The following is a 23,839-nucleotide window of genomic DNA, read 5'->3' on the forward strand; positions in this document are numbered from 1 at the left end:
CAGTGATGATAGGATGGTTTGATTATAAATACCCAACTGGACAGGCCATGGTGGGTAGTCACATCCCAAGCCTATTGCTTCCTTAGCAAAGGTAAACCTTTAGCTTAAGTAGGCTCTATCCATCATCCTTATGCATCTTGATAACATCCCTTTGACATGTCAGAGTAATGTTCTTTTCCTACCCCTTGAAAACACAACTGCAGGCACCAGAGCACAATACCAGAGCGTAAGACCACAGAACCCTTCACTGTTCTCTTGTTCCCCTGAACACCATCTCTATGTGCTGTAAAGGTTAATTAACTATCCTGTACCCACAATGTAAAAGAAGGATGTGTTTCTCCATTTTCCTTTTTTATCCAGTCCTAGAGATTTTCCCACTTTGCTTTCTCCCACCTCTTTAATCTACCACTAACGGATTTCATGTGCCTTCCATAAATCTTCTCCTTTGAGTCTAATGTATAAAATAAGCTGCAAACCTTGCCATTCTCTGAAGCATGTTCTCAATCCGTTGAGATCTTGTTGCCAGGCATGTCCTCAAAATTTGGCTCAAATGAACTCTTATAAGACTTCCCTATAGGCTGGACATTCTTTTTTTTTTGACAAATCCAGACACTTAGATTTGTTTTGTAAGTCAGTCTCTCATAAGTTTCATCCAAATAAGTTAAGCAATAGAAACAAAACCAAGAATCTCCAATGGAAAATTAGTGTAGACTAACTTTTTAAAAAATTTTCTTTATCCACCTCTTTAAAAAAAACCTGAGATAACATTGGTTAAGAGCACTACATAAGTTTTAAAAAAAATTGAGATAACATTGGTTAAGAGCACTACGTAAATTTTCGACCAGATTTTCACACACTCAGATATCTGGAGCATTGAAAACTTTCCCCTGGAACATCTTTGGTAAGAGCACCAAGAAGACCTCGTTAACGCCAGATTTCCTGTAAGTCCTGATCATAAACAGAAGTGAAAGGTGAACATTCAAAAGTAAGGGAAGATGACTTGTAGAATTAACTGGGACTTGAACCTTAAGAGATACTTCTCTGTGGTGAGGAAAAATAATGTTACACAAATGTAGTCACAGTAAAAGTTTGAGGTTAATTTTCCGGCAGGTGACTGGCCTTCATAGTGGAACTCTGCCATAAGTAATTGATTTGATCTGTTGGGTTAGAGACCCAATCAGTCTGCAAAATACATAGACCTTGTGCTATGCATACACGCTTTTCCAGAAAAGAAAACTTCCTACACTTTTCTTCTTTCACCCCACTCAGAAGTACTAAGGGAAATAGTTCAAGTGTGTGGGTGTTTGTATAAGGCAGTTCTTGCCTACTCAGAGGGGAGAATTAAGGCTAAGTGGTTATGTTTGTTTAAACAAGTTTCTTATTCTTAATAATTTGTCTGCCATATTTCTGGCCCAAATGGTGAGTTCTCAGAATATTTTATGAATTGCTTTTGCTGTTAATAGTTGTCATTTTTTACATATTGAATATAACTGTAAAAGATTTTTCTTTCCATTTAATTTTTCCACTCCCTTATTCCCTGCTTAAAAAAAAAATGCTACTAAGTAGGAAACGGGCCTGACCTTCAGCTAGCTGTGATGCCAGCCTTCTCTGGAATGCTGTGTGGTGTGCTGTGGCTTCCACGGAATTCAATCTCTACTTATCAAGGGCTCCCACTTATTTTAATACCATATGTTGGGAAAAGTGAAAAAATAATCAGTAAGCTCCTACCATTAAATCGAAAATAGTAATTAATAGCAAAGAAAAATGTTCTATTTTAGTCTTAACCTGATTAGCTTCCATTGTTCAGTTGAAGGATTAAAGGAAGCAGTTATTCCAGGAAGGTGTTGAGCATCAAGCATGTACAGCGCTCCTGCCTCCTCTGTGCTGAGAACTGCTCTCTGTGACCTGGTCACCAGTTGCCACTCTGTTGGTTGTCAACCTGCATTTAAAGGTCTGATCTGGATTAATGGCTGAGCCTTGCACTCGGCTTCTCCTCACCTTTTCAGCTCCTTGCAGGACTTACATGGTAAGGAATATCTGGCTCCCAAATGCAACCTGAGGACTCTACCATTTTAGTACCTCAGGTTCCCACTTCAATCTTTTGAGTGGGGGTGGGAGGCACATACAATAATGGCTAAATTCTCAAGCATCTGTTTACAAAGTATTCTCCTATACAACAGTGGCAAGATACCTAAACGTTTTAGGATTGGGGGATCTCTGTAACTAGCAGAGTCACAACTGCTGGCTGTCTAATGTAGGTGAAGTAAGTGGTAGCCACCTTGTACCCCTCCCCACTTCTCACCCTGCACTGTAGGGATTTTCTGGCAGGTTATCTTGGATAAAGCATCGAGTTGTCTGTGGTGGAGTAGATTTGAGCCGAATGGAAGTTGCCCTCCTGTAGTATCTGTGTGGGGAGCACAGAGCCTCCTCTCTACGTCCCAGGAGGCGGAACGCGGAGCCAGGGCACGTTATCATCTGGTGATGCTGGCAGGTAGACATGGCAGTGACATGCTCCCAGCCCTGATGACGTGAAAGCAGCATGAACAAATCACCTTCTCAGAGGATCATCAGCAAAAACCAGTCCTCGATGTCAGGGAGAGATTTTAATACAGGGCAAGGATTGCCTAATAATCAAAGGGTTTCAGGTCTCCCTCTTGTTGTTGTTTTTTTAATTTTTTGTTTTTTGTTGTTGTTGTTTGCCATTTAGGCTGCATTTCTTAGTCTATCCCTTAAAATAAGTTGTGTGTAAGAGGCAGGAGTGTGTGGGGGAGTGTGGTTGGTAGGCAGCTTTAAAATAGAGATTTACATTTTCGTTCTGGTAAAAGGAAGATCATTTAAAGAATAGGGTGGGGTGAGGGGGAAAGCCTCCTGTTTTGTGCATAGAATTATGCTGTTAACATAATTCAAGTGTTGTATTGTACTGGGTGCATTACATTTAGGCTTATACCCAGAACTGTGAAATATGGTGATTTTTTTTTTTTTTAGAGAAAGTATTTCTTTCTAAAATGTACATTGCCTGGAAAATGAAAGAAGCCAAATATAATCAGAAAAAAAGAAAGGAAGGAAAACAAACTATTGAAACATAAGGAACAAAGCTGTTTATTTTGTTTTTTAAAAGAAAGAAAAATAACTTAAGATATGCTGATGCCTCTGACTTGAATGGCTGGTTCAAGTTCATTTCACCTGGGCAGGTTTCCTAGTCACATAAAAAATCAGGTCATCTCTGGTAGCATTCTTTGAAAAAACACAGAATGCCAAGAGAAAGGACTGAAAAAGATTTAGAAAAAGAGAAACAAAAGCATAAGCCCCCATAGGATTAGAGACCCAGGGCAAACTTTTCTGATTGGTTCTTTTATAAGAAAATCAAAAGAAAACCTAATACTATCTATTGTAGTACAACATCATTTTTCTTGGAGAATTTGACTATCTCCCTTCTACCAAAGCGTCTCTTGAGTTTACTGTTCTGAGAAATGTCTGTCCCACTCTTGCTAACAGTTCAGTATATTTTCTTTCAACTAACAATGTGGTTTCCCTTGGAATGCTTCCTGGGGAAAATATATTTTTTTTGAAAGATTTGCTTACTTGATTATTATCTACAAAATGCATAGCGAAGACAATTCTTTCTATTTCAATGCTTTATAGTTAGCATGTGAAACGGAGCCTGCTACACTATTCTATGTAGGAATTCTAGCCTCTGAAACAAAAGAAAACACACACCAGCATCAGTAAGATGAATAATGTGAGGACGGGGCTCATAACTAAAGTAAAACTCATAAATTACTGTTACAAATTTTCCAGTCAGGAAAACCAAGGTCTGTGACAATTATTTTGCCCTGTTTGGGAAAATCTCAGAATGTTTTTCATACCCAAACCCCTCTCCTGAGGGGTTTCCTATGATGGTCAAGTTCTGTGTATTATTATCCTGCTGTGGGCAGTTAATGGACTCAGATGGGCATTTGAGAGCACAGGCTATCAGTCCATAGTTTGGCTATAGGCCTGGAACTGGCCTAGCATGAAAACTCTACCCAACAGAGGGCTGCTGATCGATGGGACAGGTTTTAGGTAGAGACTCTCTTTTTTGGGGACTTTGAATATGAGACACACAGAAAAAGCCACAGTTTGGGTAATTAGGCAGAAAACAAAAGATACCCAGAAAAAAGAGAATAAGCACAAATTTAAGGCAGCAAGAACTGTGAGGCAGCAGAAGCTCTGAAGTGGAGACAAGAAAAAGAATAGAAAGCTATTAGTAAGTACCTGCAATAGCGAAATAAGCAGAGAATAGCTGAGTCACCAAAATGGTGGAGGCCTGAAGTCAGAAATCACACAGGCCTGCTTCTGAGACGACAAGATGGACCGAAGGGTTTTTCCAACTTCTGTTTTTCCATAAGGCCTTAGCTGTTGTGCCCTAGAATATCCTAACAATCAACCTCTACAACCTTGCATAACCCAAAGGCTAGCAACCTAAAGAAGTCTACCCAACACAAGTTGCCTTCATGATAAATTTTAGGATGCATTTCACATATTTCCATAATAATGGAAATGATTTATTTAAATGATTAATTTATCTCTAATTAGCTACTCTTAAAACATGTTTGGAAACCATGAAATATATTTTTATGTAACTAAGAAGGTTTTTTTAGATCTTAGACCAGAGAGAGGCATAACTGTATTTTCTATTTACCCTTATAATAAACTGAGAGAAATATATTCCTGTGAAGTAAGTTTAGGGAAATATAATATCTAATGACTTTATTACCTATTTAATGCTTGCATTTTGTAGTCACAATTGACCTCAGTGTAGCAAGAATGAATTTGTCTCTTCTACTGAAACTTTCTACAATCATATAAATAGTGGGGGAAAAAAGATTTCAATAAAATTATCAAGATGAGTTAGCTCACTATTATTTAATGAGAGTCAGCTATTTTCCTGTCCAGGATTCTTCTACTGCAGTTCAAATCTTGTTACTGAGGATTTATTATTGTGAGTAACCAGACACTTGGATTTTCAATGCAGTAAATATTGCTTAAGGGAACTTGTGCAAATGGTGGGAATTAAGGTGGGAGGGGAAGAGGTCGGAGTCTTTCATTTGGAGATGAATGTGGACTACCGCCCTCTTCTGGAGAGAATAGGAAGAGCAACAGTATGTTGTGTGATAAAATCTATTATTTTCTAAATTCACTTCAATAATATGTAACAAATGTCTACAACGTTCTGGTTTACCATGGCACCGTGGGTCAAACCCTAAGAATGCCTAGAATTATTCCTCCCTTCGAAAAGCTTCCAGACATGATGGGGATGTGAAATTTCCCAGAAATAAAAGATAACTTCACTGGATAATACGATCAAGTATCAAATGAAACAAAGTGTATGTGTATTACCATAACTTGAGAAAACACGGTTATTCTCATTCTTTGTAAAACACGTCTGCTCTAGTCAGATGGGGAATAGAAATATGTACAAAAGAAGCCGGTCACCAGTAAATTCTTGGAAGGTCAACAGGCACGAAACACAATAAAATTGTATTTCACAGACTGATTCAAACATTAAGCTAAAATTCAGACTTACATTGCTCTATTTCATAATAAAGGTGTTCTAAGTAAGGTTAGTCATGAGTTCCCTTACCTGCCCAAGGTTGTTCTGTCATGCTCGCTTATTCATCTTGACACTGCAATTCCTACCTTCTACAACACAAGCTAAGTTTCACATTAAGATCTATGAACTTTTCAGAAAGTGGACCTGGTCAATTTAAAGCCTATACCACCATTACACAGACTTTAAGACCAAGCCCCAAGCTCTCAATACATCTTTCACTGGTGGTCGCTAAAGTGCCAATCTGCCATTATGCCTTGCATCTCACTTCTTTGGAATTCCAAGAAAGACAGCACTCAGTATTGGCCAGCCAGCCATATTCTGGGGTTCCTGACCATAATGCCATTTAATAGCACTTCTAACAGTAATAAAATAGAGTCGATTTAATAGTCGTGGGAGGGAGAGGACATAGATTTGGTTATAGAGACATTAGTAGAAAAAGAGGCAGTTGGCTGTATTTTAAAGAATTTCAGTGTTTAACAGAAAGCCTATTTCAGAAGAAAAGTTTGCACTTTGAAAATTGTGCTCTTCAGTCTATGTCACATATTCAGTTGCAGGAAGTTGACACCACCCTGGTAAGAAAAGAATTTGGCTTCCTTTGCACATCTTCCTTATGCCAGCCAGCTAGCGATATGAGTAGAGGTGAGATTTGTTCCAGTGTGGGCAAGCAGTTTGGATAGGGTCAAACATGAGGCCACCAAAGTTAAAAAAAAAGAAAGAAAAGAAAAGAAAAAAGGCCATAAAAATAGAAGCAACAACCACAACGTCCCAGGCTTTTAGTGCTGGTTGTTGGATTATTGCTTCTCATCTCCAAACCCACTCTGCATTGCCTTGCTTCCAATGCTGGAGTTAGATCTTGCAAACATTTCTCCTTTGCCAGCAGGAGGTTCTGTAGCAAGAGAGCAGGAGGAAGGGGCTTCTTTTTCTAGCTCTAGTGGGTCTTTTCTTGATTTGCTCATGCTGGAAATGACTGGCAGTGCATGGGATAACGAGTGGCACTCACTTTCCAGTTTGCTAGTTCCAGCCCATGGTTCCCTCACTGCCAGCCTCAACCCACTTATATTCCTGTGGGGTGGGGGGAAAAGGGGGTTCTTGCTTATCAGTTTTGACCCATTATTCCCTGCTCACTAGCCTCAGTCTGGGAACCCAAAAGCTTTTTGTACCTTCCATGGTCTACAATCGCACCTTTTCCAAAGACATTTGAACCCTGGCCTTGGGAAGAGGGCCCCTTTCAAAATGGTTTCCTTCTTTGGGAATTCTCTCTTAGCACTAGGGTACTCTTGAGCTTTTTTTTCTTATTATTCCTAGTAGCTAATCGCCTATAAAAAACTAATAATTTGTTATGTTAAACCTACCTTGTTGAAATGATTACATGGTTTCTGTCTCGTGACTGGACCCTCACTTGGAAAACTTCCAAGGCAGGCACACCCTTCTGAAAATGTCTAATGCAGTCAGATTGGAATGTACTCAGTGCTTCTGAGTACAAATCTGTATGGAGATTGCAATTCCAGGCCATGGAGCTGCCACCATTCTAAAGTGACTCAGGGGTTTTAGGCTTCAAGGTATTTGAGTAACTTGTATAGATTCAGCCATGGTAATTTTGTGTATTCAGATAAGAAGCAGGATAAAAAAATAATATTGGGTTGTCGGAAAAATCATAACGCATTTTTGCAACGAAAAACACAGAAAAATATGCCATGACTTTTCCAACAACCCGATATATGACCAGAATGATTTGGTGGAATTTTTCGGTGAAGATTAAACTCTAATCTTAAATGAACCACTTTATTGAAATAAAAATGATTTATCCAGAAAAAAAAATATCTTCATTTAGATTTCTCTCTGGTTTATATTTCTAAATCTTTTGCCCTAGAATTTATGCTTACAAAACTCACAATTTAGATTTCCTTCCTGGCTTTGGGCATCTCTATTTATTGGGTCGTCGGAAAAGTCATGACGCATGTTTGCAACAGATGGCACTAGTTCATTTAGGGAAGTACTAGAGTCATTCGCATCTATATTATTGCTATGTCATTTGACAGCTGACAGTTCTAGCTTCATTCTAAAAAAAAATGGAGCCATTTGGTTGAGTTTTGGAGATTTTACAACAAGTTGAAGATGGAAGACCAAGCTGTGCATTTTGCCATATTTCATTGTTTTAATTCCATAAAGGGAAGAACGCACGTCAAGCTTATGAGAAGTTGCATAAAGTTTACGGTGACAATGCTCTACAAGAACGTCAGTGCCAACGATGGTTCACGAAATTCCGAGTTGGTGATTTTGATGTCAACTACGCTGCTTGGTCAGAGAGGCCCACCGAGGTTGATGATGACAAAATAAAGGCATTGATCAAGTCAAACCCAGGTTACACGACACGAGAGGTTGCAGGAACATTGAACATTCATCATTCAAGCATTCATGACCACCTGAAGAAGCTGGGATACGTAAGCAAGCTTGATATTTGGGTTCCGCATGAACTCAAAGAAGTTCATTTGACGGCATGTATAAACATCTGCAATATACTCATTAAACTTAAGGAAAACGATCCTCTTTTGAAGCTACTGATAACTGGTGATGAGAAGTGGATTGTTTACAACAATGTGCTGCGCAAACAGTCTTGGTCCTGACGTGATGATTTGCCTCAAATGACATCGAAAGCAGACATTCATCAGAGGAAGGTTATGCTCTCAATGTGGTGGGATTTTAAAGGTGTCATGTTTTTCGAGCTTTTGCCAAGGAACCAAACAATCAATTCGAATGTGTACTGTTGGCAATTGGGCAGTTTGAATGAATCCATCATTCAGAAATGTCCAGAGCTCATTAATTGTAAAGGAGTTGTGTTTCATTGCAACAACACAAGGCCACACAAAAGTTTGATCTCCCATCAAAAATTATTGGAGCTTGGATGGGATGTGTAGCCACACCCACCATACTCGCCTGACCTTGCGCCGTCAGACTTCCACATGTTTCGCTCTCTTCAAAACTCCCTGTGTGGTATAACATTCAATTCAAATGAGGCTGTAAATCAGCACCTTGTTCAGTTTTTCACAAATAAAGACAGGTCCTTCTATGAACAAGGACTTATGAAGCTCACTGAAAGATGGTAAAAGGTTATTGAACAAAATGGGCAATATATCATTGATTGATCTTTGTTCTTTATATAAATAAATGACCTTTGAAAAACATAGATAAAATACGTCATGATTTTTCCGATGACCCAATATATTGCCCTTATGAACATTTCCTTTCAATTATTTCATTGATTTTATATTATTCACCAAAAAAATCATTGCTCACATATTTAAAGTAAAATCTTTAATTTATACTATTAAAAGGAAAAGATCTCATTTTTGCTTTCCAGAATTTTTTAAAAGGTCAGTATATAGGGCTCCAATTTTTTAAACTAAAGATCAGAATTTCAAGTTTTAAAAGTATTTTTATATTTTAAATATATTTTATATCGTGTTTTTCTCTATTGCAAAATTTCATCCTACTGTGACAATATCAATGATGTGATGCTTACACTGAAAAATGATAAATTCCTCTATACTCCTTAGAACAACTATCATAATAACCTTGACCTGACAGTAAGAAGCTTTCCCAGCTTTGAAGGACAGAGTTTGTGCTAGGCCAAGCACTCATTAACACTGTAAGTAACTAGAAGGTATGGATGCCCTGAGGGAAGCTTTGGAAGCTACACCCAGGCCACTCAGCTATTTATGATGGTAGTTCCGTGTCCAGATTTTGGCTAGAGAAAGCAATACCTGAAAATCAGAAGAGCTGCCGCTGCAAGGTCTCATCTGACAAATTATGGAACTGAGGCTCAGCTAGGCTAAATGACTTGCTCAGGGTCACACAGTGGGACGGTGGCTCAGCGGGATGAGGACTCCTATCTTTTAATCGCTGCTACATTGGATTTGGTTAGACTATTGCTCCGAATCTGATGACCATCAGAACTCCTTGTGTTTAAATTACTTTTAAAAGGCAACATTATATTTCTTGTCAGGCTTTTCCTAAATGTGTTTGGAAACTATGAAATATTTTTTTGTGAAACTAAGGAGGTGTGTTTTAGACCTTAGACCAGAGAGAGGTATGATTCTATTTTTCTACTTGCCCTTATAATAAACAGAGATGTATGCCTGTTAAGTTACAGTTAAACTCTCTAATTTTTCATTACAACTAAAATTAGCTAAGGTAACTCTACTGCAAATTCCACATTCCCATTTTTTCTCAAGACAATGATCATAATAGGAGAAAATCTTCAAAGGTATATTTTCAAGGGAACAATAATTTCTTTTGAAAAAGCACTGGAATCAGGTCAGAAGAAATAAATTCTAAGCTGGCTTTTCTTACTATTTGTCAATGGAGATGTCATCTAAGAATTACATCATCAGTAAGATGGGGCTAATAATAGATGTTATCTTTACTTCACAAGCCTATTGTAAGGGAAAAATAGATAATAGGTGGGAATTACTTTTAGCTTTTCTTCAGAAAAACTCTGTGTTTCTAAAATTTTTCAATATCACGTTATAACAGAATTTTTATAAATTATGTCTTATTTAAAATTTGTTGTACTTTGAGACAATCACACAAAAAGTGGACTTGTAGATTATAAAATCACATTTAAAAATGGACACATTTTAGTGTCGCAGGAAGATTTTAGAATTAGCCTGTCATCTCATTTTTATGTAAAATAGAAGGCTGACTAAAGATGTTTTTTTGATCAATGATTGGGCCTGTCATGGCATGTTTTTTCATACCACTAGATGGCGCAATTTGAGATCAAAAGCCTGTCAAAATAATTCGTCAGAATCTTAGTAATATAGTCAGCTTACCTTTGCAAAAGGCCAAGTGAGGAAAACAAGAGAATGGGAGATGTTATTAAAATCTGAAGTTACATAATCGTCCTCTCTGAGAGGCAGAGGAGTATAGAGTACAGCATGAGGTCAGGAGACCTGTTCCGACGTGTAGTCTTTTCAGTAACTAGCTCTTAGAGTACTTGCTTCACTCATCTGGACATAGGTTTCTTCATCTAGTCAATTCTCTTCAAATGCAGTCTTCCCTCTCTTCTCTGGACAATGAGTTCTGGAAGCCATGGTAAATAGGCACTAAGTATGGAGAAGGATGATGGTGGTGCCTGGCATAAGTATCGTACTTCCCCATGTATAAAATGCACCCTTTTTCGAAAACTTTGGGGTCTAAAAACTGGGTGCGTCTTATACAGTGGTTGTAGATCTTTTTTTTTACTTGCATTTCTCACTTTTTCACGCTTGTTTTTGTGCTCATTGTTGTAGTTTTTTTACGACGCACCCAGTTTTTAGACCCCAGATTTTTCAAGAAAGGGCGCGTCTTATACATGGGGAAATACGGTACATGGTCTGAGAGGGCAGCCAAACAAAAGGCACAACCATTAGTTCTATGCTCCATGGGTAGCATGTGACCATGGTAAACTTCCTCTGATCTTGCCCACTTCTCTATAAAACTGACTCTGTAATATTTGACACCTGCTTCCTCTGAGGAGAGTTTACAAAGATTAATGAGTTAATGCTTGCAAAGGCCAAACCTTTTAATGAAAGGTACTCATTATAAGCAAAGCATCAGTGGGTGAGTACATAACTAAAGTCTGACCCTTCATCTCTGTTAAAATGCTCCTGAATTGGGTGACATCATTCCCACATGTAAAAGAACATTTTGCTGGAGAAGTAAAAATAATTAAGAGAGAGGAAATCAGGCCTTTGAAGGAAAACGTGAAGACCAGGAGACAACCCTTATGCACAAAAGAAGGGCGAGGGTGACAAAATATTCTGTTCATTGATAAAAAGGAATCTTGCATCCATTTTGAGTTGATTTTTGAGTCTAGTGTAAGATAAGGGTTCAATTCCATTCTTTTGTATGTGGATATCCAGTTTCCCCAGAACCATTTGTTAAAGAGATTATCCTTTCCCCATGCCATACTCAATGGTGAAAAATGGAAATCTTTACCTCTAAGATCAAGAACAATGTAAGGATGCCTACTCTCACCACTTCTACTCAACACAATACTGGACGTCTTAGCCAGAGCAATTAACCAAGAAACAAAAAAAAGGCATCAATACTGGAAAGAAAGATGTAAAATTTTCTTTTTGAAGGTCATGTGATCTTACATGTAGAAAACCCTAAAGACTCCACCATACACACACAAAAAAAAACCTGTTATAACTAAGAAATGATTTCAGAAAAGTTGCAGGATATAAAATCAACAAACAAAAATCAGTTGTATTTCTGCACACTAACACCAACCCATCCAAAAAACAAATTAAGAAAACAATTTTATACAGTAACACTAAAAAAAGGATAAAATACCTAGGAATTAATTTAACTAGGGAGGTGAAAGATTTGTATACTGAAAACTATGAAACATTGATGAAAAAAATTAAAGAAGGCACAAACAAATGGAATGACATCCCATAGTCATGGATAGGGAGACTTAATATTGTTAAAATGTTCACAGTACCCAAAGCAATCTATAGATTCAATATAATCCCCATCAAAATCCCAATGGCACTTTTTACAGAAATAGCACACAACCATCTACATTTATATATTTTGAATATTTACTTTCCATTAGAAGAGCTAGTATTCTTGTAGTATTGCCCATAGAATTGGTTTAGTGAAAATTTATTTCATTTTTCAAACTATTGCTTCCAGGTCTTAGTTATATTCTTCAAATATGGAAAGAGAAAAAAAAACATTTTAAATGGTTTATTGGTGTGGTAAACTGACTACACTGGGGCTTGAAGACTTAGAGTTCAATTTCAACTGTGTGACTCATAAGTCATGAAATAATGAAAGTAATAATAACAGTAAGTGGGAAAATCTTTCATTTAGGTTTTTTTTTGTTTTTTTTGTTTTTAAATTGGGGAATTGGGGGATGGGAACAGTGCTGGGGAATTGGGGGAAGGGGAACAGACAAGTTGCTCTCCTTTTGGTCTTCAGTCTAGTTGTGGAGGACGTTGCTTCACTGGCCCAAGTTGGCACCATCATTGCTCTCTTCCCAGGCGAGGCAGATCAGTCGCTGGCTTCTGGACACCGCTCACTGCGGCTGCTGGCCGCTCACGCTAGCTGCTGGCTACACACGGTAGCCCATGGCAACCCACTGCCACAGGGGCTGCAGCCTACGCTGTTGCCGGCGACTCATGGCAGCCCAGCTCCAGGTTGAGCTGTTGTTCAGCATCTTAGCTGTGGAGGGCAGTGTCACTGGCCCTCATATGTGGGATCTGAACCGGGGCCTTCTGGCATCCCAAGCCAGTCTCCAACCAACGCACCACTAGGCCGGCCCTAGGTTTTGTTTTTTAATGTACAATTCTTTTTTCTCATTCACTGGAATGTAATATTTAGCATATTCTTTCTGGGACTCACTTTTCTTATCTGGAAAATGGGGGTAACAACTCCTATGTTGCATACTTCACAGCGATACTATAAAGATGAAAGGCAAAAGCTACGTAAAACTGCATTTGGAATCACAAAGCACTGTGTAGAACGATTACTGCCACTGATGTGAAGAGCCAGTATGGCAATGTACAACAATATTAAGGATCACGAGAGAAAAGAAGAATGAGACTGATTTAATTGGTCAGTTATGAGAACCTGGAGGCAGCATACCTGGACCTCATAAATATCTCATGTCCATGCATACTTTCTAGGTCTCCCACAAATGAACAACACCAGGTTAATAACCACAGGCCTGCAGATTAAAAGAATTGTGGCTAAGGATGCATTTCCCAATTTCATCTTGTGTCTAAGGGATTTGAGCTAGTCCCAGATGATTCCAAGTTGTCTCTCATACATCAGGGCTGTGAAAGTTTTTAGAGTACATATGCATACATTTACAGGAAGCTTTATTTCTCTTTTGGGAAAACATTGCTTCCAGAATGAAATGGCTACAACAATATTCTCTGAGACAGCCAAAGGCTACTTCCTTCCATGTGCTGAAAATGATTACATAAAGAAATTGGTTTGGGGCATGCATGTTATGAGGCTGCCTTCTGTTCACCTACTTGAAACATTTTTCCCAGTGTGGGACATACTATACTCCACACATAACATTTGGTCAGAAAAATTGATAGATGCTTAAATGCCTGGAAGCGTTTATCTCTGTTCACAATAGATTTATCTCTGTGCTAAAATAAAATGCTTTTTGATCAGAATCCCCTCTGTTAGCACCTAATAGTGGATGGATGGAACCTGTTCAGTCAGAGCAGAAAACCACCAAACTCAGGATGAATCAAAGATTTTCAAAACATATTGACAGTTAAAAACAACAAAAAAATACATTTACCTGAGCAATTATGTCTGTAATTTCTGAGTAACTATGGCATCTTCTCACACAAGAGCGAGCCAAAAAGTCTTCCACCAGCCGTGTTCCAATACCATATCCCCTGTGGATGAAAGAGTGTGTTCTGAAAATCATATTCGAGTAATGAGTGAAGTTTATCAATGTCGAAGAACGGATTCATCTGTTTAGCACTTGCACAAGTGGATAACAAGCTAAGCCAAACGTGACAAGTCAAATGGCTATTTGGCCCTGGGCTCCTGATTTGTCCCACAGACCACAGAAACAGAAAGCAACACGTATAGGCAATATTAACTAGCAAAGGAATTTGAGGAGTCTAGGCTGGCCTAAACTTGACAGTGCTAGCTAAAAGTAAAGAAGGTTGGTTGGTGTTTGTAGTCTAATGTTTCTCATTAGCAGCTAACTTTCTCACCTTTAGCTGTTGACAGAAACATAATGAAAGTCTAGCTAACTTGTTGCCTGCTATAGGTGTGGTACTGAGATGCTCCTTCTTCTCTTAGCATAGTTATCATGGTAGGAGGGTAGGCATGTCTGGGACAGGCTCTGGAAGGAGGGGAAGAAGAGAACGGAGAAATCAATTTTTGTTGCCAGTGTAGATTTCGGCAGTTAAAACTCTGAATTTCAGTGAAAAGAGAAAAAGCCAAGTTTGGGAAATTCATTTTTCATTCCAGGGAAACTGAATCTCTGGGACTTGAGGGAAGGTGTTTGTATTAGCTCCACCGCATAGCGAATAGCTTGAGTAGTGCCTGAAGTACGATTCTGAAAGCATTTTGTTGAGATGTGATCATGTCACAGAGTATGCAGCTAAAATGGCCAAGCAGACACCCTCAACAAGGTACACCTAAGAACTTTCAATCTAGTTGAGGATAAATAACCTAACGATGGAAATAAAAAGAACAGGACTGCTTTTGCCAAACCACTGACTCAATATTGATCTTTTACTTTCACAGCCACATGTACTGTACACAGACAAGGGGACCAATTTGAATGGAGCAACAGAAGGCCTAACAAGATAAAAACACCAAGGTTGGTAGAGGCAATATTTACTGCATAGGGTCTAAAACGGGGGCAGATATTTGGTGCCTTGGAGATTGAGGAAGACTGGTTTGATGTCAGAGTGTTCATTAATTCACTAAATCTATGTGATATCCTATGCATATCTCTGAGTAACATTCAGTTTAGCTTACTTGTCTTTCAAGAAAAATGTTTTGTGATTCTAGTTAGGAAGTTCACACTGAAAAGTCTTTTAAAAAACACAATGTATACTTTACAGAAATAAAGTTGTACCAGGATTTAAAAAATGTTTTCAGTGTTTTCTAATTTTTATGTATATGCACAGGCTTGGCCACCGGGAAAAGTGACGGTAAGCCAGGATGTCATGGTCAGTGCTGCATATATATCTTGCTTTGGTCAAAGGGTATGTTTCTGCAAAAAGGTATTTTGTATACTTATATATCAAATTAAAAATGTAAGATGCTCTTGGCAGGAGCTATTAAAGAAACCTAAATGTGAATTATGGTTTTTCTTAAGGCAAATCCTTTCTGAAGCCTCTCAAAATTTATTCTTTAACTAATAGTTCACTCATATTTGTTAAAATGGGCATGCAAGTAGTAGCTACCAGAGGTATATTTTTAGTCAAATAAATGAATATCTTCATTTTCTAATGATGTTCCACAAAACAATGCAAATTTAACATAAACTAAATAAAATGATGTAACTTCTGGAAATGCTATACTGGGGGTGCCAAAAAAATGTATACAAGTGGACACTTTGGTCAGCGTTGCTCAAGTAGTAGTTTGCCGTAATCAGAAGCGTCTGGACACTGATGGTAACCACTTTGATAACCTCTTGTAATTGCAGAAGTCAAACGTGACTTGTATTCATCTTTTGTTATCTGTGTATACTGGTATTACAATTTAATAGTTTTTTTTCTTTCTTAAAATGTGTATACATTTTTTCTAGCATCCTCTGTATATCACATGTTTAAGTATGACATAAATGTAAAATAGCTTAAACAGCTCCACTTTTACAGTTTAACTGAGGAAGTGCTCCTGACTAATTAAGAGGAAATTTAAAACAAATTTTTTAAGTGTGTGGAGCAAAATAAATACATACAAAACAGTGAAAGAGAACTTTTCAATAGAAAAAGGGTAAACATATGGAAAGGGAGAAAACCAAAGTTTGGGGGGAAAAATCTTTCAAGCTTTCTTTATGGTTTTTTGTTTTTTCTGTATGCCAACTGAAGATACAATGAACCCTTTTAAAAAGCTCTAAAATGTTCAACTAGGCTAAATTTCCCATTCAACTTGTCTAACCAAATCTTCTAACTAGTACAGGTTTTCCAGTCATTGCCCTGTTAGAATCCTTTTCAGAATCCGTAGTTAAAAGGTTCAAAAAAAGTTGGCAGATATTTTATTATTGGGCAATAATCTGATGATCATATAATTATTCTGAGAAAATTAAAGGCTGAATTTGTACAGAAGGAATTTTCATTAATGAAGACAAGCTGTATTTTAAAAGGAAGAAGTGAGTTCCTTTATTTAGTATATATTTTAAGTAAAGCATAGTAATGGTAAAAGTGTACAAACAATAAAGACACTACATAAGAAAAAGTAAATCTCCCTTCTACCCTTACTTAATCCCTCATCTCCCAGCTCTCTCAGGCAACTGCCATTAGTAATTTTTGCATATCCTTATGTAAGCATGTATTTATATTGGAAGGAGTGATGTAAAAACAAGACTTTTGAAAAGAAGCAAATTTGATGATCCATCTTATTGTTTACACAAAAAACGATTTCAGTCTTACCATATCCTAGCAAATAAATGATTTACAACTAAAAAGAAAACATTCCATGCTTGATATTCATGGAAAACTTTCTTCCTATTACTTTATGCTTTATGACTACCCAAATGGCAGCTGTCAGAAAGTATGTTCAGCTTTAAGATGTTATTTATTGAAATAGAAGAAGTAATTTGAGGTGGACAAAATGCAGAGGAGGTTAAGAAACAATGTACACACTCTACAAGAATGAAAGACTGTACGTACATTTTATCTAAATATTGATTCACATCTTCATCTCTTTCATAATCCTTACACAGTTGGGCAACAAGCGCTCCATAGGTGAGGACAAAGAGGTCTTTGTTCTGGAGAAAAATGGATGGTTTTACGTTATAGACAAAGTTATAAACAATATACTGCTCCATTTTTAGTTACAAAACTTTCTAGTTAGAAACAGCCTTCCAGATCATCTGTTCATTTTTTCCACCCTCCTATGAATTATTGCAACAATTTTCACTATTGAAAACAAATTATACCCATATTTGGATATATTGCTGGGGGCAAAACAAGCTGTGAAATAAAATTAATTTCTTAAAATGAGAACATCATTCTATGCATTTGCTTATATATTATATAACTTGCAACACATTTTCACAGAGAAAAATTTTAAAATAAAGTACTACTTGCTAATATAAATTCCTGTTGTTCTAGAATGTTCTTTGGTATGGCTGCCCATGTTTTCGGTTGGAAGGAATAACTGGGGGAGACTTCTTATGAGTCTGCACAATCCCTAATGGGTTCCAGGTCTGCCAAGAAGACCATCAGGATAAGCCCAACTGTAGCAGCAAACTTATGCTTTTTTTCTTTATACTTAGAGAAAAAAGATTTTTCACTCTCCTTATAGATCTCCGAAAATATGTCTTATTTTCAGAGTGAATTTCAAAACTGAGGATAATTTAGGTTTGGTTTAGCATAGATAGGTTGAAAATATGGGAAAGAGAAAACACAAAGCTCAATCAAACCATTTTTAAAAGTCTCTCTGTTTTGTGACTACTACTGAATACTACTTAAGAAAGGAAAGGGGATGTTAGAGAGAATTTATTCCAATGCTCTCAGTTCTACAGAGTAGGGAAGGAGGCCTCAGGAGAACTGAGTGACTGGTCCAACTAGCCAGCAATTGGCAGGGCCAAGATGGAGTCTGAGACTGCAGGCCCCACTCTGACATAGCTGTTACCTCTGAGGTACACAAAAGAAGCCACTGTTTGGAGTAGAGGTGGGTGAGAGAGGGAGGTGGGAAGGAGTACCACTGTTGAAAATAATCTTATTCTGTGCACAATCTCGTATTTTCATGAAAGGTCAAATGTAGGCTCCATGTTAGAAGAGGTACCCTTACTTGTAGGCCCAGGTATCTTCGATAGCCTACCATGGAGGGGACGATAAGGTATGATAATATGTATTCAATTCCTTCTTTTAATCATGGGAAGAAATGGCTCAACAAACCAATAAAATTGTTTATTCAACAAAGTGGCTTCTATAAAATGTTATATAATTTTGATCCAAATACTTCCAAAATTGGCCCAATACCACCAGTGTGCACTCCCTTTTGTATGGGTTTACATCATGACAAATTGTGTTTTTATGAAGTAGGATATTTATTATCACTAAATAAGTTTTAAATGGTTGGAATTTAAATATTATACAGCACATATGGACATAGTTTATGTTGAAAAATATAAATCAAAATGTCATAAATGTATGTAGAATATACATTATATACATTAATTGATATCACATTAAGGGCACTAATATATACAATTCAGGTATAAAAAATAAAAAGTACATTAATATTTCTACTAGAAAACAAAGGATGTAAAATAAGTGATTTGAACAAAAATATTGTTAAATTACGAAAGTGTCATCATGTATTCAGTTTTAATTCTGTTCTTATTTAAATTTTCCAAAAACCTAATCATAACTCACAAGAAATACCTGTAAATTTTACATGAAATATCTGCCTAACATACAAGGAACCACAGCCAAAGATAAATTACTGCCATGTGTCAATACTACAGCATAAACATAAGCAAAGGTGAAAAAGAAAGAAAGACAGAAAGGGAATGATAACATGGTTTTGTCACTAGCAGTAAAACAAAAGAATTTGAAAAGGAGAGAAAATTATACACTCCCTACATGCCAGCCTCCGCATTGTGCCCATTTATAATTAAGGCCAAGCTGAAATAATGACATTTTCTGATCACAAAAAAGGTCAGCATAACTTTATCAGTTTTTAAAACAAATATTTCCATATATGCAAAATAAAGTACCATTAATTATTTCAGGAGTTTTGGGATATCTTAGGATGAAAATATATTTTTGTCAACTGATTTAGGTATAATATGAACTATGTACAATACTTTTTAGCATTTGAGAGCCCCACACAAAAACAAATCAAGATCCCAGAATGCCAGAGTGGGCATCTGCAGGTATTTCCGACTGGGTGTGCGTGGGTTAGTCATACAATTTTAAGTATCCATGGCTGAAGTTACTTAATTTTATGCAATGCCCATCAGTTTCCTGAAATAATTAACAGAGCTTTAAACTTAATAATACGTTTTTACATCTGTAACTTCTGAATGCCTAAAACTATAATAAAAGGATTAAGATTAAAGAAGAATATCCATATCTAATCTGCAAATAATTAAGTTTTAAAAATAACTCTAAACTTGGAATATGTAGAAAAGATAATAGCACATACCAAATTACAATAATAACCACTTATATTTAAGACTAGGAAATATAGTTTTAAAGGCAATCTTTTAGTACCGAGTTTGTGATGACCTATTGCTATTTAATTTACTATATAGTCAACTATTTTCTATACATTTTATTTCCTATTTCATGAAGTATGAAATACAACAAATTGGAAGTCTGAAATACAAAGAATTGTTTAATCTTTTCATATTTTCTGTCAGACACTTTTGTAGATCTAGCTAGTCAGAAAAGAAGACCCTGAAATATGTATAAAGAATTGATTATTCTATTACAGTATGTAAGAGATCATTGTAATTATTCCCAGAGGTGTCATTTATGATTCATTCCACTAAACACTCCCTTGCTCCACTGAAAAACTCTACTTAAAACGTCCCCTTTCGAAATAAATCAGACATCACTTAAGAAAACATTTTTCTCTGACATAGAACCAAATATCTTTGAGAATAGGTTTATAATAAAAGATCTTACTATTTTATGATATTCTGGTCTTCTGTGTGCAGGGCGAGACATAGCGCTTGAGATGAAGAATGTGATCTTCGATTTCTTTTCTTTGGCTTTGTTTTGCTTGTGCAAGTTCCTCTTTGCTTTGAGACACAAGTGCTACTTTTTCACTCTGCTGCATTTGCTCTTTGCGGAACTGACGGAGAGCAATCATAGACAGGACTGTGCTATAGCCACGTCCCAGCCACCCATCAACTAAATACTGCCCGGGAGGATGAGTTGTAATCTACAGGCATAAAAGCTGAGAGTGGGAAATCAGACCAGAAGCACCAGCTACTGAAAATTCTTTAGCCCAAGGGAGTATGAGAGTGGTGTTTTGCTCTCATGCCAAGGCATTGTTTTAAAATCACAAACAGAAACCTTTACAATCCAAGATAGATCTAATTGTTGGCATTATTCAGTCTTTGTATTGATTGTTGTGTGAATTCAAGACAGGACCAGTAATCTATAGACACTGAATTTTGGTTCAGACTTAATCCACAACTCCAACGGTATCACATTACCCCCCAAATAATGGGCATTGCAGACCCCTATCTTGTGTGATTACAAAATTCAAATTAACCTGGTAGCTTATTTTTCAAAAACAGCAATTTGAAGGAGTAATAGAATTTGGGTGTTGATATTTTCTTATAAAACTGTTGCTCATAATGGGTGTTCTAGAGTTTAATAATATATAATGATTCTGGCAGAGAAAGCGAGCCCTTAGCTTTCTTTTGATAGTACCTACCTGCGATGTTAGCGATTGAAAGCTCTATTATTTATGCAGAAGTATAGATGTTTAAAGTTAAAACAAGAAACCCTCTCATCTTGACAACTGCAGGGTGTGGAGGATCAAAATATTTTCAGAAATAGAAGCAGAAAACTCAATTTAAGAAAGTAGTGTCCTACTTCTCACAGCTTGAGTCAAGTAGGCCTATGCGTTCTGGAAAATTCCTGCTATAAAGTGACAGGCTACTGATGACTTTGAAGAAGAGTGTGGTGTAGTTGAAAGAGCCTAGGAGTTGAAAGATCTGGGAGGCCCAGGCTAAGCTGCAGTGCTCCCATTTACTGGCTGTGTGACTTAGGCAAGCCAGTTTACTGCTCTCTGGCTCAGTTTCCACATCTGTGAAAGGGCAATAATAATACCCACCTCACTGAATAATTGTGAGTATCAAAGAGAAAATGTGCGCTATAAACCACATTAGAATGCACTATATAAACACTAATTACTATAGATTATTCTTGTAGTTGAATGGAATTCTACAATATTTAAGATATTTCCATCAATGCCTATGTTCTATGACACCATTCTCGGGAAAATCAGTTTTTCTGGGTTGTAGAGGATGGGGGATTTTTCTGTAGCAAATTAATAGCACCTTATATTTACATAAACTTTACAGTTTACGACATGGTTTCCATTTTCTTTAAGTCATTTTAATTCGACTACAATCTGTGAAGGAGTCAGTGTCATCATCGTTACCATGTTATAGGCTAGGAATCTAAAAGTCAGAAAAGTTAAGAAACTTGTTCAGGGTTAGCTGGATAGTAGGCAAGAAAGGGGGATTTAGGCTAAATTTGCTGACTCCAAATAAATAATTTTTTTTTTCTGTACACCCTGTAATATGTTACAGTAAAATACTTCACAGGTAGATCCACAAAAGCTGCTAAGCTATGCTGACAGCATGTTGCTAGGCCCAGTTTGGGACAATTCTGGGCTCTGGATGCGAGGTCCCTGAGAAAAACATAGAAAAGGCCTGTGTACTTGATGGGAGGGGGGAGATGGGACAGGAATCAGTTTTACTGAACTCTAATGGCTGTGGTATGGTGACATGAGGGCCACCAGGAGAATTCAGGACATCATGGGTACATTAGAAATAGCCAGCCCTTCCTCCAGACTGATGGGTCTCCCCCTCTCGCCAACCCTGCAGCCAGGAGCATAAGGCTTAAGGAAGGAGTCCCTGCCTGGTGCTGTCGTAGGAGAGCACAGTCTCAGCTGTAGGCACTGGCCCTGGGACACTGGTTTGCTGGTTTTCAGACGGTAACATTCAGTTTCCTTCAGCAGCTCTTAAGATCCAAGTGAGGCTTGTGTTCCCCAGGCTCCTTCTTTGTATGTAAAACCACCCTTCACTTAAATGGAAGAAAGCACAGAGGTTGTTTGAAACACGTAAATGACCTACGTTGTCTGCCCTGGTAGCAAACTAGAGGAAAGAGTCATTTAAAAATAATGCAGAAGAAAAGTTTTTCCTCTTTTATGAAGAGTTTGTTTGGTGGCCTAGGACTGAATTCGGAACTGGTGTTGGAAATATGATGCATTCTTTAATCTCATCGTATCTGCACTGCAGTGTCAAATCAACCCAAGTAAATGGTGAACTGGGCCACTGCCTTATACTGGTCCTTTGGGAAGTACCTGGGCCACTGAGTAGAGACTTGGGGAGATGCTAAAAGAGGAGGGTATCTACTACCCCGTCAGCCAAATGATCGCCATCTGAGATCATCCACAAACTCTCCAGACAAGGCAAAGCCACTTTTGGGTATCGTAACCTCTGTCCAGGAATGTGTTATCTTTTTGCAACCTCTTTTTCTATTTAAGGCTGCTTTTGGTGTTTATTTTAACTCGATTTTACATAAAATGTGTTGATTTGCTTGGCACCCCCACTCCCCCGAGAACAGGTCTAGCTGTCAGACCTGATCTCCCCTCAGCATGTACTCAGTGAGTGAGCTGGTGGGTCCCTCTTGAGGAGCAGGCATTTTATATGTTGGAGAGACAGGCAACAACAAGCTATCTTTGACAAGGAGACCATTTGGCTACAAATCTCAACAGAAAATGGATTACTCATAGGTGTAATCATTCACAGTCATTGATAAGCTACACATTGGTACTTTACTGCACATGAAGTCAGTAAATCTTTCAACAGCTGCCTGATATAGCTGAAATACCCTGTACCCTCCTTAATCCTATTCTTCCCTCCTCCATGGCCTCCTGCCCAGATTTTGATATTTATCATTCCTACGCATGTTTTAAAATTCTGCATGTTAGTAACCATAAAGGGTATGTAATATTATTTTATTTTAAAATCTTTAATAAGGTATCATATGGCATGTAAACTACAACTTGCATTTTTCCTTCAAAGTTATTTGTTAAGATTTATACATATCCATAGCTGTCACTGTAGTTAATTTAATTTCACAACTCTAGCTGAGGTCAGCAAACTTTTTCTGTAGAGGGCTTGAATAGTCAATATTTTAGGATTTACGGCCATACAGACTGTCACAGCTACTCAACTCTGCTGCTCTGGTGGGAAAGCAAGCAGCCGTAGACATCTCAGGAACAGGGATGGATATTTGCCAATAAGTAAGTAAATAAACAAATAAGTAAATAAATAAATAAATAAATAAATAAATAAAAATTTATTAAATAAATTTATTGAGGTGACAATGGTTAGTAAAATTACATAGGTTTCAAGTATATAATTCAATAATACATCATCTATATATCACACCAATACATATTTATAAACACTGAGATTTAAATTTCATGTAATTTTCATGTCACAAATATTTTTTAAATTTCCAATCATTTTAATAATATGTAAAACCTAGTTTTTGGTCAAAAGTCATATAAAACAGGCATTAAGTCAGTTTGGTCTCTGAACCATAGATTGCCAACCCTTATTCTATTACCATGGTTTTTAAATCTGTTTCTTTATTATTGGACATTAATGCTGAAATTTTTCTTGTGATCTTGTACGTGATCAATACGTGTTGGCAAATGATTTATTGGGAACTTATATAAATGTTCATTCTCTATTTTTAGGATATGGGATACTATATGTATCTTAGACAAAGCTTTCTAACTTTGTTCTCCCCATCTTTTACATCCTTCCTA

At 37.2% G+C, this 23,839-nt stretch overlaps 2 protein-coding genes across 3 annotated transcripts in view; one reads left to right on the forward strand and one right to left on the reverse strand.

Annotated features, from left to right (window-relative positions):
* TRAPPC3L (trafficking protein particle complex subunit 3L) overlaps nucleotides 1–23,839 on the reverse strand; it is a 48,909-nt gene that overhangs the window by 16,965 nt on the left and 8,105 nt on the right. Inside the window, exons 3-5 of the mRNA XM_019668296.1 lie at nucleotides 19,942–20,110; nucleotides 16,969–17,066; nucleotides 13,908–14,007 (exon numbers count right to left, since the gene is read on the reverse strand). Of these exons, the coding sequence (XP_019523841.1) occupies nucleotides 13,908–14,007; nucleotides 16,969–17,066; nucleotides 19,942–19,983 (240 nt within the window). The 5' untranslated portion in view covers nucleotides 19,984–20,110. The remainder of the gene's footprint in view (nucleotides 1–13,907; nucleotides 14,008–16,968; nucleotides 17,067–19,941; nucleotides 20,111–23,839) is intronic.
* The window catches only part of CALHM4 (calcium homeostasis modulator family member 4), a 31,850-nt gene continuing 8,898 nt past the window's right edge, over nucleotides 888–23,839 (forward strand). Inside the window, exons 1-3 of one of the 2 annotated variants that reach the window (XR_002126851.1) lie at nucleotides 888–941; nucleotides 1,808–2,026; nucleotides 14,873–14,948. The gene's annotated coding sequence lies outside the window, so the exon portion shown is untranslated. Of the gene's footprint in view, nucleotides 942–1,807; nucleotides 2,027–14,872; nucleotides 14,949–23,839 lie in introns of those variants that run through there. The other variant, XM_019668291.1, reaches the window with a different exon arrangement.

Source organism: Hipposideros armiger, unplaced genomic scaffold (assembly GCF_001890085.2).
Source record: "Hipposideros armiger isolate ML-2016 unplaced genomic scaffold, ASM189008v1 scaffold_523, whole genome shotgun sequence".
NCBI lineage: Eukaryota > Metazoa > Chordata > Mammalia > Chiroptera > Hipposideridae > Hipposideros > Hipposideros armiger.